The sequence below is a fragment of the Neurospora hispaniola genome (assembly GCF_033458365.1).
Source record: "Neurospora hispaniola strain FGSC 10403 chromosome Unknown B0T23scaffold_1, whole genome shotgun sequence".
In the NCBI taxonomy this organism is placed as follows: Eukaryota; Fungi; Ascomycota; class Sordariomycetes; order Sordariales; family Sordariaceae; genus Neurospora; species Neurospora hispaniola.
The window spans coordinates 4,495,130-4,511,396 of NW_026944406.1; the positions used below are offsets into that span (position 1 = coordinate 4,495,130).

At 51.3% G+C, this 16,267-nt stretch overlaps 4 protein-coding genes across 4 annotated transcripts; all 4 read left to right on the top strand.

Annotated features, from left to right (window-relative positions):
• Positions 1-1,341: 1,341 nt before the first annotated feature.
• B0T23DRAFT_27745 (uncharacterized protein) lies at positions 1,342-4,032 on the top strand. The gene is made up of 2 exons (XM_062834231.1): positions 1,342-1,889; positions 1,984-4,032. The coding sequence occupies exons 1-2, from the start codon at positions 1,471-1,473 to the stop codon at positions 3,683-3,685; spliced, it is 2,121 nt and encodes a 706-aa protein (XP_062697495.1). The 5' UTR covers positions 1,342-1,470; the 3' UTR covers positions 3,686-4,032.
• A 292-nt stretch (positions 4,033-4,324) lies between these two features.
• On the top strand, positions 4,325-5,071 carry B0T23DRAFT_401378 (Metallo-dependent phosphatase-like protein; the record flags this gene model as incomplete). The annotated part of the gene is made up of 1 exon (XM_062838581.1): positions 4,325-5,071. The coding sequence occupies one exon, from the start codon at positions 4,325-4,327 to the stop codon at positions 5,069-5,071; it is 747 nt and encodes a 248-aa protein (XP_062697496.1).
• On the top strand, positions 4,804-5,638 carry B0T23DRAFT_409759 (uncharacterized protein). The gene has a single exon (XM_062839381.1). The coding sequence runs from the start codon at positions 5,084-5,086 to the stop codon at positions 5,384-5,386; it is 303 nt and encodes a 100-aa protein (XP_062697497.1). The 5' UTR covers positions 4,804-5,083; the 3' UTR covers positions 5,387-5,638.
• A 6,506-nt stretch (positions 5,639-12,144) lies between these two features.
• On the top strand, positions 12,145-13,932 carry B0T23DRAFT_370879 (uncharacterized protein). Its single transcript, XM_062836619.1, has 2 exons — positions 12,145-12,431; positions 12,473-13,932. The coding sequence occupies exons 1-2, from the start codon at positions 12,298-12,300 to the stop codon at positions 13,524-13,526; spliced, it is 1,188 nt and encodes a 395-aa protein (XP_062697498.1). The 5' UTR covers positions 12,145-12,297; the 3' UTR covers positions 13,527-13,932.
• Positions 13,933-16,267: the final 2,335 nt, after the last annotated feature.

Below are 16,267 nucleotides of genomic sequence, written 5' to 3' on the forward strand. Positions count from 1 at the left end.
CGGGCTTTCTCAGGACATTGATGGTGGTGATTCCATGTGCTCAAATAGGCCGGATGGCCTTTAGTAACAGGGTGTATGTAGGCCCTGCATTTCTATTTTTCCCAAAGCTGAATGCCGATGAATAGAATGGATCGTGACACTTCCATACACATGGATGTTCTTCCCTTTGTCTACTCAGGGGGGGCAACCGAGGCGTTCATAGGCTGCAGAACAACGTGCAATGAAATCCCCACTCCAGATATTAGTTAGGAGGTTAGCACTTACAAGGACGTGGGCACGAAGCAAACCAGCATCAGTTGCCAATCATTGGAAGTCAGGAGCTCATCTCTTTGTCTAATCTGCCCAGTCGCCTTTGGACAGTAAGCGCGTTTGAGGCAAAAACGCAATATCGATATATCATAGGAGGGGACGAAGAGTCCTAGACCGATTCCGTGGCGCATATTCCAGCAACGGAATGCAAGCAGGCTGACACCGACGGAGGGGGGTTGTTTGCTTGGCGGCCAGAGATGGCGTTCACTTCCTTCAATCTGGACTGTGTGCCGTGGGTGTTGTGCTTCGTTGCCTCTCCTGTCCATCTCTGACGACGCAGCAATTCCTCATAAGGGAATCACAACCGATTTGGGAGCAACACCCAGCTCTCTTCCCTTCTTTTTGACCTGCTTGAGGTTGCAACACCTTTCGGTTACGACGTGCAAACACGTTCCATCGGGCGCCTCCAGCAAGCACATCAAGTCCTGTGCGACCCTAGCCGTTGTGTACACTACTACATAATATGTCCATAGTACGCCTATCGTGCGTTGCTTTAAAGCCTGTGCGCTGCCTGCTTCCCCCCTTTTGAGTAGGTACGTGGTCCTCTGCTACTCCCTAGGTTCACCACGTTGACTGCTTCAGTCCCTCTCCCCCTAGGACGGCATCTGCAAATTCTCGTTATATTTACCACATTCCCACGAGGTGCCGCAATTAGCAAACAGGATTGTCAACAATCCCACCCTAGGCAGTGGTGAAACGAAACAGTCGAAGCCATCGGTCAGTGCTGGTTTGCCGGAGTATTAAAGGCCCCACGCTAGGGGTAACAACAACAGCGGCACAGCCTGCATTCATGCCCCAACGCGGAATCTCCCCAGGCCCCCCTTGACAAGTTCCTCTCGATAACAGTGGCCGGCCGGGTTCACGCCCCTGCAACCTAACATCAACCACTCTTGCGATCGCCATCCAGGTACCACCAACCCAACGATATTTCGACCCTGCCCAGGGTTTGGATCGTCGCTTCTCCAGGGCGGTAGCCGCCCCTTAGACTAGACGAGTATCCAGCTCCCACGCAACGAGTCTGCCGAGGATTTCGAAGCATTCTTCAACCACAACAAGCCACCACTCTTCTGGCGCTCGCGTCTCAATTCTCCCTTTGTTTCTTCTTACTTTCTCTGCCTCATTCGCTCGGAATCTCAGACTGTATCACGGGGGCGCAACAACATGAAGTTCTTCAGGCGTAATAAAGACAAGCGGAAGGCCAGCGTCGGTGGTTCGGCCATAGCAGCCGCCCTGCCGGGCTTCGGTTACAGCCCCAACAGACAAGTCTTGGGCGCCGGCTTCGATGACGACTCCCGAAACCCTTACCCCTCCTACGGCCACGCCCGGAACGATTCAAATGGTCCGTGGGGTTCTCAGTATCGCCATATGGTGACGCGGGAGTCTGCCACCATTCTCGCGAACCTCCCAGCCCCGATTCTCGAACGCATATTCACTTTTGTATGCCCCCATAGCAGGGATACGAGCTACGAGACTTGTGAAGCCAGCTCGACCGAAGATGCTTGCATGCTGTGCGACTTGCGCGATCTGGCGCATTGTGTCGCCGTGTGCAAGAGGTGGAGGAGAGAGGGCGTCAATCTTCTGTATGTTTAGACCCTTTCGGATGGGGATCAAGCCCCGTTTCCCTGTTACCGTCCGTCGCCATGGAGGAATACTGACGTGGTTACTACTTCACAGATACTACAGCATCCGCATCGACCAGGTGCATTATTGCGACCGCGAGGCAGACTTAGCCGAAGCCCGCAAGCGCAAAGCCCGATTTGATCGCAATGGAGAACCCGAGGATACGGCGCAGGCGCGCCTCAAATTGCTATGCCGCACTCTCCGCGAGGATCCCGTGCGGCTAGGAAGGATCGTGGAATTCTTCAAGACGCCTTATATGCTGCGAGAATCCTGCAGGGCCGATCTGGCGCGGACGATCGCTGTAACGCCAAACCTCAAGTATGTCGATTTGCCCGAAGGCCTGTTTGCAGATGATCCCGCCTTCGTGACCCTTCGGCTCGAAGTACAGGCGCGATGCCTTCACCTACGAAAGATGATATATATGGCAGGTGCGGAGCATAGTCTGCAGATGCTGGCCACCGGAAAAGTGTGGCCTCACCTGGAGGTATTGGAGCTGGTACGCGTGGAAGTCGACCCGGCAATCCTACGCCAGGTGCTTGGTTGCTTAAAGAGCTTGCGCGTCCTGAAGATCAACGACACAACCTGCGTCACCGACGAGACTTTGGCGTGGAACGACATGTTGCCTCCTTTTCCCCCACTTGAAGAGCTTATCCTTACCAACGTTCCCAATGTCACCACAGAAGGCTTGAGGGGCTGGTTAATGGACCCGAACGCGCAGAGCGCACTGCGAGAGCTTACCCTGAACAGTACAGGCGTATTCCCTTGGGCCTTGCAAGAGTTCTTGCCGTATGCTCCAAAGCTTAAGCACCTTTCCGTGATGGACAGTGTCGCCCAAGCCGTGCCGTCCGCCAACGGTCAATACTTTGCACAGACTCTTAACTCGACAAGTCTCCAGACCTTACACTACGAGATCACCGCGGCCTCGTCGACTCCCAAATACTCTGGCATTACCTCGAGCTATTACAGCTTTCTGGCAACTTCCTTACTGACAGGCGGACTACCAAACCTACAGGCACTCTATGTGCGAGACCCGAACTTCCCCGACATGTTACTCGGTCTTCCCACACCTTCCCCCGGCTTTGTTGGAGCCAGTATGGGACGCCCTTCCAGTAGCGGCTCGAATCGTGGTTTCTCCCCCAACAGTGGGCCCATGAACTTTTCACAACCCGGCTCTGGGTTTGGACCTGCTGCTGGTGGTAGCTTTCATTCACACCAAGGCAGCTTATCAGGCTTTGCTCCTCCCACCGCTCCCTTCGTGCCCGGCCATCGTCAATTTGGGTCCGTATCTTCGGTTAACAGCTTCACGGGTTTCCTGCAGCCGGCAGCCGGCAAACAACCGCCTCCCAACCATCGCTTCAGCAGTAACAACCCCTTTGCCAACTTGGTAGCCCCACCTGCAAATCTCCCTGCCAAGCTCGAGGTGTTCACCAAAGGCGACGACGAAACCACCTGGTCCTTTGTAAAGGTCGGCGGTGGGCCGGCAACGTCCCCTGGCGCGAATGAAAGCCCACAGAGCGGCTATGGGCGGAGGGGCAGCGGCGCTGGTGCGAGGAGGAGCGTGCTGATCGGTGGTGCCGGGGCTGGCGGTGGTTTCTTGGCCTTGCCGGCTGAAGATCCTGGCAGAAGCACTCGGGGAGGGAGTGTAGATAGGGGGACTGGATTTGGCGGTGGTTCTGGTGGGGATGAGGAGTTGTGGCCTAGGCCCAAGAGCAGTTCCGGGGAGAAGAAGAAGGAGAAGCAGGATTTGTGGCGGTAGTCTGATCTGAAGCCGAAATATTAGGTGGTTGATTTCGAAGATGGGTATTTTCCGGACTGTCGCCTGTGAGCTGGCACATGGTGGTTCCTGCGGGTTTGTTTGTCTGCCCTGACTGTTTAGCGTGAATGTGAATGACATGCTCAGCTGTCTGACAAAGGGGGGTAATATGGGAACGGTGGGCGGAGTGTTAGCGGGAACGTTAAGATGGGGTGATAAACAAAAAACAGGTTGCAACTGTCCTTTAATGTTGTACTGTGATATCTCGAAACTGTACAGTAGTAAATAATTCCTCTCACCCCTTCCTCCAAGTATATTATGTCCTGCCTGTCCTAGTTACATTCTCAGTATCAGCAGAGGCCTCACTCGAAATTGACCAGGTAAGTCTGGTGGGGGGTAAATAGCTCCTCTTGCACTTGCTCGCCAGGTAATCGCCAACGCAGGTTCTGTGTCTCTTCATTTGTTTTTGAATGCATCCATCCAGCAGGAACACTCTAGATGTTATCCTCTTACCTTCAGATAAACCAGCTGCACACTCCTCCATATCTTCTCCAGCCTAAGCTTTCATTAACAACATGCTGCCTACACCCCCTCGAACCAACGAGCCCGGCTAAGTACCAACTTGTCCACAAGCTTCATATAATGCCACCCATCCTCACCATGTCCAACATCAAAGCTCGATTCCTCATCATCTCTGACACTCACGCCTCGCCTAGCCTCCCTTCCTCCCTCTCCACCATGCCAGTCGACGTAATCATCCACTGCGGCAACCTAACCCAGGAATCCAAGCTTTCTGAGTTCGCCAGCGTACTAGCTTTTTTCAAAGCCATCAACGGGCCGCTCAAGCTGGTCATCCCCGGTAGCCACGACTTCACTCTAGACGATGCCGTGTACGAGACCAAGATTACGGAAACCGCCACCAATCTAGGGGTGAAGGAGAAGGAGGAGATATACAGAATTTACGGCAAAATGGGGCAAGCTCGGCAGCTTTTGTGCTCCGAACAGGCAAAGAAGGACGGGATTTTCTTTCTGGATGAGGGGCGACATCACTTCGCTTTAGGCAATGGAGCATCTTTATCTGTCTATGCTTCGCCTTATACACGTGCCTCTTCCGACGACCACCAGGGACAAGGAAATGAGAACTGGGGTTTCCGATACACAAAGAGCCAGGGACACGTGTTTGATATTGGATATACTGCAGATGTGGTCATCACCCACGGTCCACCCCTGGGAGTTCTTGATGTCACCGCCTCCGATCCCAAACTCCGTGCTGGATGTCCTTTCCTCTTCGCGGCCGTAGCAATGGCCAGACCGAGACTACATTGTTTTGGACATGTACCCGCGGGATGGGGAGCCAAGTTTGTTAGATGGCGAGATAGACCGGCTTAGGAAAGCGGGAAAATGCCGTCGCATGTGACGGATATTGACAACGAAAACTCTGTTGTGATTGAGACGCTGGCGGGGTTGAGGATGGGGAAGTGGGATGGTCCTGAGGTTTTGGAAAGAAAGAGGGCCAAGCTAAAGCGGTTGAGGGAGGAGAAGTGTTGCAAGGTCTCGCATTGTGAGGGAGATACGCTGAAACTCGAGCCGAGGAAACATACATTATTTGTCAATGCTGCTGTAGAGCCGGTGGATGAAGGGAGAAGGCGGTTTCCGTGGGTGATTGAGATTGAACTTGCCAGGCAGCCAGGGCGTTTTAGCTGAGTGAAACGGAATATTCAAGACATGTTATATTTAACCTGGCTTGAAGTAGCTGCCTTTCTGGTTCGTACGTTCAAAGATACTATAGGCATTGTTGCCTTGTCCTTTGGTTGTCAACAAGGTGGCTGTTCTGGAGTGACAACTTAAGACTTGGGTAATAGATAGTGTTTCGATAAAACCATGTTACCACAACACCTCTACCTCAGAGTTCAAGCCTCTGATCAACCTCGAAAATAAATACCTCTATAAGTTGGGCAATACGGCTACGTCGTAAATGACAAGTCAGCCCTGATTTCAAGAGAATACATAGCATCTTAAACCTTTTCCGGTCTTAGTTCCTATGACCAGCAGTAACTACGACAATACGGTCAGAGTTGAACATCGTGATGGCCTCCTAATTGATCCCGTCGGCCTCGCCTATCGGGTGGCCAAATCGGAACCATCAACCAGGCAGTTTCTGATTTCTTCGAGTACAGGTAATAACCGGCTTCTCTCTCGGTGCTCAGTACCCCGAATTACGCCACATAGTAACAAGCATCCGCAATTAAGTCGTAGTGTCTAACATTGACGAGTCTTGGTGAGAATAAGCCGAACATGACAAAATGCTTTATCTCCCAAGATGCTTTGTTACGCAAGGCTCCGTCCTTACTGTCTCATAAAGAATCAAGTTTGGTTTCCTAAGCTCTAATCAAAGGACTTATCAACATTGAACATCTCTACTAACGGCATATGAAGCGATTTTGGATGTCTGACTTTTTACATTCCCTTAGCTTGTTGAGCCATGTAATGTTCTATACGTCTTTGGAATGTGTGTGAGTTACGTTAGAATGTATCACCGCGCCATCGACATGCAGCAGCACTCGTCGTTACGTTCGCTATCTCCATCCACTGTTCTTCATGGAAAGCTTCCTCCCCCCCCCCCCCCCCCCTCTCTCCCCTTCGGAGGTTCGAGTCACCGTTTATTTTTTTTCGATCTTTTTATTTTTTTATATTTTCTTCAACCGTTGACGAACCCAGTTCCAGCCTTGGATATTTCGCAATCAATGTCTATGTATCAGGTTCCCTCCTTCTAGAAAACTCCAGTCGGCAGGTTTCACTCCCCTGCCTTTAACTTTAAATTGAGTAACGTCACACTTGGAGAAGCACTGAGCCCGGCTGGTTTAGTTAGTGTCTCAAGTTCGGTGGTAACGCCCAAACTCTAAAGTTCATGACGCAACACCACGCCGGTGTCTCACAGATGCGAGAAGGACTATTTCCCGCAATTGGAGACTTCTCTTGATGCAGGATGAGGTTGGACAACGTTGACACAAACCATGCCCAGCAGCCCTTTAAACGTCCAAACAACTAAAAAGTTTTTTTATTCACTAGTGAGACCACCTAGTAAACAAGAAAACGGAACTAACAATCAAAACGGTGAGAAATGAAAACTTTTCACTTCGAGACACCAAAGCGGTGTCCCAAGAAGGAGTGGGTGCAGTGTAGAGTAGTAGTAGTAGTCCAGGTTCACACACACCGCCTCTACCGTCACCTCACCGTTATTTGGAGAAAGCTTCCACTTTCTTGGCTTGTACCTGGTTCCCCAGCCCAGCCTAGATTCCAGGAATTCCTAAATAGATCCGCCTTACGACCCTCGCCATCGCATCACAGTCGCAAAAGCGGTGACCTCAGAAAGAGAAAATCAAACCCTGCCTTGACCGTCCTGGCGGTAGGTTTCCAATCTGGCCCTGATTTAGGCGTTAGGTCTGGCTGGGTCTGGGTCCGGGTATCTCAACCGCCTAGCTGACGCGGCCCGCACCATGCTCGCTCGCCTCTCCTCGTCTCGCCTGGCCGGTCGTTCGCGAAAAGTTCCCTGGTCTAGAACCATGCCCGCCATGCCCGCTATGCGTAAGCCAAGTATGATGAGAGAAGAGAGAGTAAAACGGTTGTACAGTTCGTACGTTCGTAGCACAGCCAAGGCCCAACTCGCTTGATCTAGGAAAGGGTACTAGTACTGCGCGACACAGGGTTTGCGGAACAGTGGGAATTGGGTTCACTCTGATCGGGTACATAATCATAGTCTTCTTCTGTGGCTGATATTTGACCGTCAACAAAGTGAAGTTGAAACTATGTACCTCCAACTCATCCTCGCCGGAACGACCCCACAAAAACACAGTCAAAGAATCCCGGCAACTCACTGTCCCGGACGAACCGGCCAGAGTGCGGGTCGGGAGCCGGGGCTGTCGGAGCGGTCCGGGGAAAGGGGGGGAGGCGAGGGTACGGCGGGGATGTGTGGCAGGCACCCTCCGACCCTAATTCGTTTGTTGGCGCGGTACTTCGCTTGACACTTTTCCCCTCTCACGTTCGGTTCGGTGGACTTTGGCGATGCAAGCCCTGGAAAAGTGCTGGAGGCGTTTCCCTTTTGGGTATTGTCTATAAATACTCTCTCTCTTTACCCTGGTTTTCTTGGACAAGTTGAACCAATCATATAGTCTAGATCGCACATCCTTCCTCTGTTCCAAGTCGGAAGAAGTCACTCGCTAACAATAACACCAGTATCAAACTGTAGTGTATAAGCAGATTTGCGGGGGATTCCAACCAAGATCGTTCCTTGTGCTTTCGAACAGGATTCCGATATCTAGGCTCGGAAGACTTCCAAGTGCCATTTCCGCGTGCGCCACCAAGAAGAGTCCACGACTGCCTGCACATGATGCTCACCAGCCAGTTTCCCCAGCCACTCGGCCGTGAACTTCGGTGACAGGATAATGTGGTGAGGGTGACATTGCTCCCTCAATGACTCCATACTGCGTCAAAGCGAGCATTGAGACGAAATGATATACATTGGCTTCGATTTAGATGATCTTTTTTCTATTCTCCAAGGAGTTACAGACCCCTCTGCGAGTGCATGCTGGTCATGCCTCAAAACAAGACACCTCGATTTACATTTTGGTAAGTACCGTAAGGGCAAGTAGCATTTGATGCAATCCAGCCTCCAAGATGGCTGGCGGTATGATAACGCCATTGTGACGATGATGTTCCAGCAAACGCCACGATTAGTTCACATCTTTCATGTATACGTTAGCTACGTAGGTAGGTTTCAGTGCCCATACGACGATGCTGAGCTGATTTCCACGGTACCATGTGTGTAACTAGCGAAGCACCTTGAAAGATGACTGGCCAGAAGGAACCGGCTTCGATGCCATTGGAGATGTCGCAGATGCCCGGAGGACGACTCCTTGGTGTAACCCGTCCGCCCGCATAACCTGTACAACCTCACAAGTGCTGTGGCGATAGGTACTAGTGGAGTGTACAGGCTCTCGGGAACCAGGTGCTATCTACCTTGCCTGGTGTTTTGTGTGTCGCAGATTCGCGCCGGAGCCGGAAGTGTATCAAACCAACGTCCACGACTTCCTCATGGCAACCCAGGGGTAGTAGTACCTGGACAAGCATTGGTCGCTGCCTTGGGAGACTGAGGATTCCGGCTCGGTGTCCCCTGAATTCATCACAACAACCAAAAAAAAAAAAAAAAAAAAAAAAAAAAAAAAAAAAAAAAAAAAAAAAAAAAAAGAGAGAGAGAGAGAGAGAAAAAAAAGATTGCCCATCTAAAACACACCGTCATTGTCCTGCTGAAACGTCCATGTTCATGAGCGGGGAATCCTAAAAAGATATTGTTGCTTCTTCAGAAGGACCTACCGATGCGGAGATCCCCCTGCCTGGCAGTGTATAATAGCGGGGGGCCGGGGGGTTGGCAGCAGGGGCACATTGTCATCGTCGGGAGTTATCCATTCGATCGACATTGCAAGATGGAGATAGCGGCCTTTAAAACGATGCAAAGTTGGAGGATGTCGAGCTGATGCTAATTGAAGGACAAGCTCCATTCCAGGTAACACCATGCACAGGCACTGTCAGATTCAGCAATAACCCGTCCCCCAGATTTCCCCTGTCCCCTCCGGTTTGCATACCGGTCCAAGTGTCACCGTTCGCCGATGGGAACGTTCCTAGCTGACGATAACTGTAATCACATCTCGGGTTGTACAGCGGCCACCCAGATTGAGAGACGTGAATAAATATCTTTTATTCGAATTCATGACCGCCTTTTCTCGATATGACGTGGGGAGATGAGCAAGAACGCCGCCCAAGGCTCATGGCTCAGACAACATACCTTGGGATTTCAATCCTTCGGTGCCTGTTGTTGGTAGCTTTGTAAATTGGGCCGCCTGAGCCATTTGAGCCACATGAGCCACTCTCCTTTTGGGCGGACTGGGGAAGAAGGTCGGTTGAGATGAGGAGGATCTTGTTGGCGGTAATCGCCATCAGTAAAACTCCTTAGCAATTCGATGCTCCACGGTGATCACACAATAGCTGGTCATTTGCGGGATATCAACATGATGGGCATAGCAGGAAATGCATGAACAAGGCCGAGAGAAAGTTGAGATGGTCACATTGGGATAGGAGGGTAGAGCTGGTGGAGGTCTTTTGAGATATCGATATCTCTTTTTCAATGTTAAAATCAATAGGATGAGCCCCTGTGAACGATGATTGGACTAGAAGGAAGGCGCCACTGGCGGTTGTCGCGACAGACGGATGATGCATGGCAAAGCATTCGACCACCCGATACTCGGTTGAGAGACTTACAATGTCGAGAGCCCAAGGAAAGCTTCATATCGGTAACTTGAGGCATGATGGAATGCTGAGTCCGATGGCGCCTGCTGCAATCAACCGGTCAAGGCAGCTTTTGCGGTAGGCGACAACACAGTTGAGACAGTATCAGGAAATGCTGAATCGACGTATCAGTTTTGGCATTCTGGGTTTCGGAATGCCATACATGCTCCAGTCTCGAATAACGCTCGGGTGTTACATGTATCGGACAGTAAGAACACCTTCTGTCATGACTTTCCTTGGCCAATGACTTTAACCATACCAAGAGTTTAAAAACAACATCACCGGCAGCATCGTCCGACTCGAAGCTTGGAAGAACCAGACGATGTCGAGGATGGCCTCCCACACTGCCAAAACTGCTACACTGCACAGCATGTGAGTGAGCAGCAGCACTGGCGAGAACAAATGCTCCAATCAAACGGACAGTTCAATGCTGCCGACGATGTCGAGATGGAAAATCCAATCACAGACACCTTGGCATTCCCAGTCTGAGACCCCATGGCGTCCAATCTTACCAATAAGGCCCTGGTCGAAGGGGTTTCGGGCCCCTGGTTGGCCCTCTCCACTCGTGTCCTCGGGCCTGTTCGTCTTTTACCCGTTGTGGCAGCCAAGGTGTGAAGGGACCCGAAGCCACGGCTATGAGGCTTGAGATGAGAACCAGACGCGCCGTTTTGGTTCCGTACTATGGTGTTGGTGCCGTTTCTGCAATCGACGACTTGGCTTTGTGGGGGGGGGGGGGGCATTCATTTGATATGTAGTGTGATACAGATGTCGAAATTCCAGGATCTGTCGGCTTCTTCTCGCGAATCTTGGTCACGACGGTGAGTCTGCAGATGATTGACCAGCACGTCTTCCCTTTGTATCCATCCAGCTGACCGTCAAATAGATCAAAAGCTCGTGAAGCGCAGAACCCCAATCCCTGGTCGATGAGGGGGGAGTGTGGTGGTGTGTGAATTGCTGTGAAAGTCTGCGCATTTTTGCAGCGCTAAAAGATGGCGTAAAAACATGAGCGGAGACTGCTCAACCCGAAGCTTCGAAGTAAGAAAGAGAGACAAGGCATTGCAAGGCAAGGGTTCCACGTCCAGAGGTGAGCATTCGGATGGGAAAGTGGACTCGACAGTCCGACTAACTTGAAACGCGAGTCTTTATCACTGTTCTGATCACCCACGTGCAAATTGCGCTTCCTTGATTCCCATCATTCTGTCGATTCCATCATCGTCGTGTCCGATTGTCCTCGGGGTCCTCATTAAACTTGAAATGCATGGTTGACCGTGCCCCTCTCCGCCTCCCCTACAGTGCCCGGCCGTCGATAAGCTTATGGAGGAGGATTGCGAGGTTGGTGCTTGTACGGCACTCGCTGGGAAAATGGTGGTGATGGGAAGGAATGGATGGGCGTTCAGAGAGATTTCGGGAAGCTCAGAACGGTAGTTTTTTTTTTTTTTTTTTTTTTTTTTTTTTTTTTTTTTTCCTGACTGGACTGCCTCTGATCTCAGTCATCCTTGCAGCCCCCCTTCATTGGAGCTCATTCCTATTGCGACGCCGGCCTCAGGGGAAAAGGCGAGAATGGAGATGGGTGTGCGATACAACCACAAGAAACTAGGAAGATGGTGTGTGTGTGATGGACAAGAAGTCAAGAACCCGTCACTCTGTCCAGTCCAGTGTGTCATGCATTGGGATGCATGCGATCGAAGACATGCGGTGACGCTAGGCGATCTGTTGACTGTAGGTATGCTGCTGTATGCAGGTAGGTTTAGGTGCAGCATCAAAAGCCAACCTCCTGTCTTCTCTCTGACCGTTTTTGTGGTTGATATGCGCACCGTTAATCTGAAATGTGCTGCGACCACCCACCAGACAACCACACCATGCCACCGTCCGGACGTTACGGCTACCACGGCTGGCACGGCTTCCACGTTGTGCGACGGAGGACAGAGGACGGTGGCATGCCAGGTTGACTTGTCTCGTCTCGTCTGGCCTGCGCCTGTACCTCAGTACCATCCCCAGCACACCCCCCCGTCAGGTCCTGACCAGGTCGTGACAAGCGTAATGACCCCATGCAGAACTGGGTCTCATTAAAATAACATCTGCCCACCGTCGTGGATCCCTCTGCCGTTCCTCGTTGCTCCTCTCCATTTCCTCCATCAGAATAGTACGACGCCAAGCCAGAGCAGCACACAAAATAGCCTTTGGTCTTCTAATATTTACCTGCGCCTGCCCTTCCCCAGGGCTTCAACATTTACTACATTGCTCTCTTCATCCAGAATCCCATCTCCAGCCACATCATGTCGACAGATACCCAATCCCTCCCGACCAGGGAGAGCACACCAAGTATTACAAGACCCATATCAGAGACACAGACATCCGATATCACAGCCGCCCAGGTCTACACCCGCAATCCATCTTGCGACAGCACAATGTACGGCGAATTTCCCGAAGTGGTGGATGCCAAGAGGGTAGAGCAGCAGGGGGGGAGGAAACTGTCCCGGCATTGCCTCAGAAGAGTGCTCTGAGGGCTTCAAGGTTGCTTGACAGCTTGGCTCAGCTCAAGATGAGTGGGACGGTTGAGACTGCCGAGTTGGAAAAGCCGTCTCCACTTGGCGACGTCTATCTCTCTTCCGAGGAGGAAGCTTCCTCGGACACCGACAGCCTATCCGACTATGTCTACGAGTCCAGCAACGAGAAGGAAGCCTCTACCGCCACAACGACCTCCCGACGAAGTAGCCGTGAAGACACTGCCCGTGTTGTTTCGGTCATCTTTTCTGGCAGGCCCTCGATCGTCGACCTCGCCACCCTCAGGAGGGGTTCCGCAGCGCCGAGCCTAGGGGGAGGCCACATGAGGAAGCGGTCAAGCACAGTGTCCTGCAATATCCCCATCGAGCGGACAGTCACACCAGCCAGCCCCATGTCAGCTTTTGCGCTTCCCGAAAGGAAGAGTAGTCTTCCCATCGATATGATGCCCATGAGGAAGCCTCACTTTCTCAACGTTGACCCGTTCGCAAACGGCAGCTCCATCTCGCTGGATGTTCCCAGAGCCGATACTGCAGAGGACGTGACGAGCCCGGCGAGATCTCCCAGGACACCAACCATGACTCTGTTGAAGGGAGTTACGAGGACCTTCAGCCTCGTCAGGAAGAGGAGCCGTCCGGCGCTGGCGAGCCCCCAGCCACTATCAGAGCGCACCACACCGCCTCCTTCAAGACACTCTATGAAGCCGCCACCATCCCGCAGCAGCATGATGCCGCTCTCTGTCACCACGCCTCTCCCTGAGGAAGCCCCGGAGCAGCTTGTTGTACCGGGGTCACCCGCTACCTCTGATAAGTCGTCAAGGAAGAACTTCAGAATGTCCACGCCATCTGGGCCATCCTCATCGCCCCAGCCTCCATCACTGCCAGAGGATGCTTCGCCCGTCTCTCCTCTTTCTCCTACCAGCGTCCCAAGGAGAGGACTCCTCAGCGGGTTTGCGGCAAGGCGCAAGAGCATCAAGCTGACGGGACGGATCAACATTGCATAAAGCGACGCGACACGCAGCATGTACCAAACCGAACCAGACACTGATTTTTTTTTTTACGGCATATTGTAAGCATGGCGTTTTAAAGCTTGGGGAGCGGGCACAGTCCGCAGTATCGCATACAACAAGAAAGAGGTTGAGTTGGGAGACCTAAAATGGAAAAGAGACGCAGACGGGAATGACTTGGACACACAACACACACAGATTTTCGGATCACATGGCGGAGCAGAGAGAGAGGAATTCGACATCTGTCATGCCTGCGCAAAAGCATATTCAAGCACAGCAGGCCGGCGATTATCTTCTTTTTTTTTTTTTTCGTTTATTTCATACATATTGAATGGAGTTCTCGGGTCATGGGAGGTCTTTACGCAACGTCATCCTCGGTTGCTCTGTGTTTTTTTTCGTTCGCTTTTTTTTTTTTTTTTTTTTTTTTTGTTGTTGTTTCTTTTTCTAGACGAATGTTATGATACCACAGGGCGCTGTTCTGGTTTCTTCGTTCCTTCACAGGCACAATATCTCCGCTACTACGCACTATTTCCATTCACTGTATGGATGGCTTCTACAAAATTGAAAGACAGGCATTGTTTGCCAAATCAACATACAGAATCACACTCCCGTCGCTATCGTGGCTTGCTATGATGAACGTAACATTGTATTTGCTTTTTGAAAGATTCAGTGGAATCAAGAAGCAGATCCCCACCGAACCAGCACCTCGAAATCGGTCATGCCGGCCTGCCATTGAATGTCACCCATTTTCTTCATGCCTCTGTTCTTCGTATGTTTTTATATGTGTTTTCTTCATGCCACACCGGGTTCCTGGCGAGCCATGCTACTATAACCGGCAGCCCTGGATGCATACCCTGCCAATGTTTCTTTGAAGTAGGGATTATGCGGAGATAATGGTTCCGTAGGGGCAATCGCTGGCGAAGACCGGCCTCAATGAGACGTCTTGGGCTCTTGGCTTCACTTCCCGTTCCCCTGTCCAGCTTTCATTGCAGCACACGTCGGAAAAATTTCAAACTTTTTTGACAGTGCATGAACTGAATGCAGGTACAGCTAACTAGTAGCTGTAACTCTTACAAGGTCGAATCAGGGGAAGAATGACTTGCAGGTCAGCAAAGGCTGATGAAATGCACGAACATCATCGAAGCCGAATCACCTCAAAATTCCAAGACGTCCGATTTCGCAACACGAGGTGATGAATATCCGCCCTCCGTTATCTCTCAAACGCGATTCAGGAAATTTGTTTCATCGTTTCATCGTTTTGACGCCTTGATAAGGTAAGTCCATGGTACAGTCTCCGACATGTTCCGCATACCAACTCCACCAGCTCTCAAGGTCCCCCGTCCCCCGTGGCCATCTCCGTTTTCTTGGTTCGTCAGAATCAGAGAATCTGGAGGCAGATTTTAAAATGAGATTGGAGAGATCGTAAACCGTACGGGGATGGAACCGAACCGGAATCGGACGACCATAACAACACCGATGTCTATTTTCATGGGATGCAAGGAGACCATGGGAACCCATGGTAACGCATGGGAACCCAGCCATGGGTGGGTCGTCCGTGCGTCGGATGGGCTAGGTGTAATTATGGGACCTCAGAGGATGAGAGGGGATTCGGAAAACGGAGACGGAGACTGTGAACTGCGTGGACTAACGGATGGGTTGAAGGCTGAAGCTTGAAGGAGGTCCGAGCATGAAATAAAAAAGCTATCGTCACTCAGACACTCAACATGGACTTCACTTTACCTGATCAGGTCGGATTCGCCGAAGTGTCTCTTCGGTCTCCAGAAGAAGTTACTGACGACGGATCAAATGGGGGAAATAAGGGAATGCAGTCAAATGCGGGGCCGATGCAACTTTCGATAAACGCTGCGTTCCCGGTCCTAAATCCTTTTCGCCAATCTCGGATCCTGTACACGAATCCAATTGTGATGTGATTCGTTAGCGTGGAGTTTTGTATGAGGCATTCCCCAAAACCCCAACGCAAAAGATCATGACAATCGATTGACCCAAAAAAAAAAGAGAAGTTTTGGATGTCACTTGCGCTGAGATATGTGCTGGGTGTTCTTGATGTCTACATGCTCGCCCTTGAAGAGATGGTCCATTCATGGGTTCGACATAAAGGCGCCTGCCTGTACACCGATCAAGTACATGTCAATGAGCTAAGGGGAAAGTATATCTTGGTTGGCACATCGTGTCAGAACCGAGGTGTGCCTGGCTGTACGGCCCGCGACACCCGCATCTCGAGGTCGGCAAGCAGGAAGACACCTACTGATATACAACAAAAGTAGGCCATCTTAAGCTTAGAGGGAACCACTTACCGTGAGGAAGGAAGCTATCGCCATGTACAAGCCAGACGAGGAGTGGGGTGGACCGAGGAATCGTGTAAAGGAAGTATAAACCAGTCCCTCGATCCGTTTGGCTGGCATGACTGGCGTTTATCTTTCAATTCAACGAGGCACATTGCCAATTCTTTGGGCTTCTCATTGTCTTATGTATACCTCCCCCTTGATTCCGGTCTGCGTGGGTTGACAGCTGCCGGCTCATTGTGTAACTGGACCCCACAGTTTGTGCATCTTATGTGCCATCCGCAGTTACATACTAAATGCACCGCTCTGCGCCATTCATCCCCAGATCACCACCGACAACAAACTCCAGCCTGCAGGTATACTGACCATTCATTAGATGGATGATAATCTTGATGCGCCAGCAAGACATAGAGCGATATCAGAACGGATTCATCC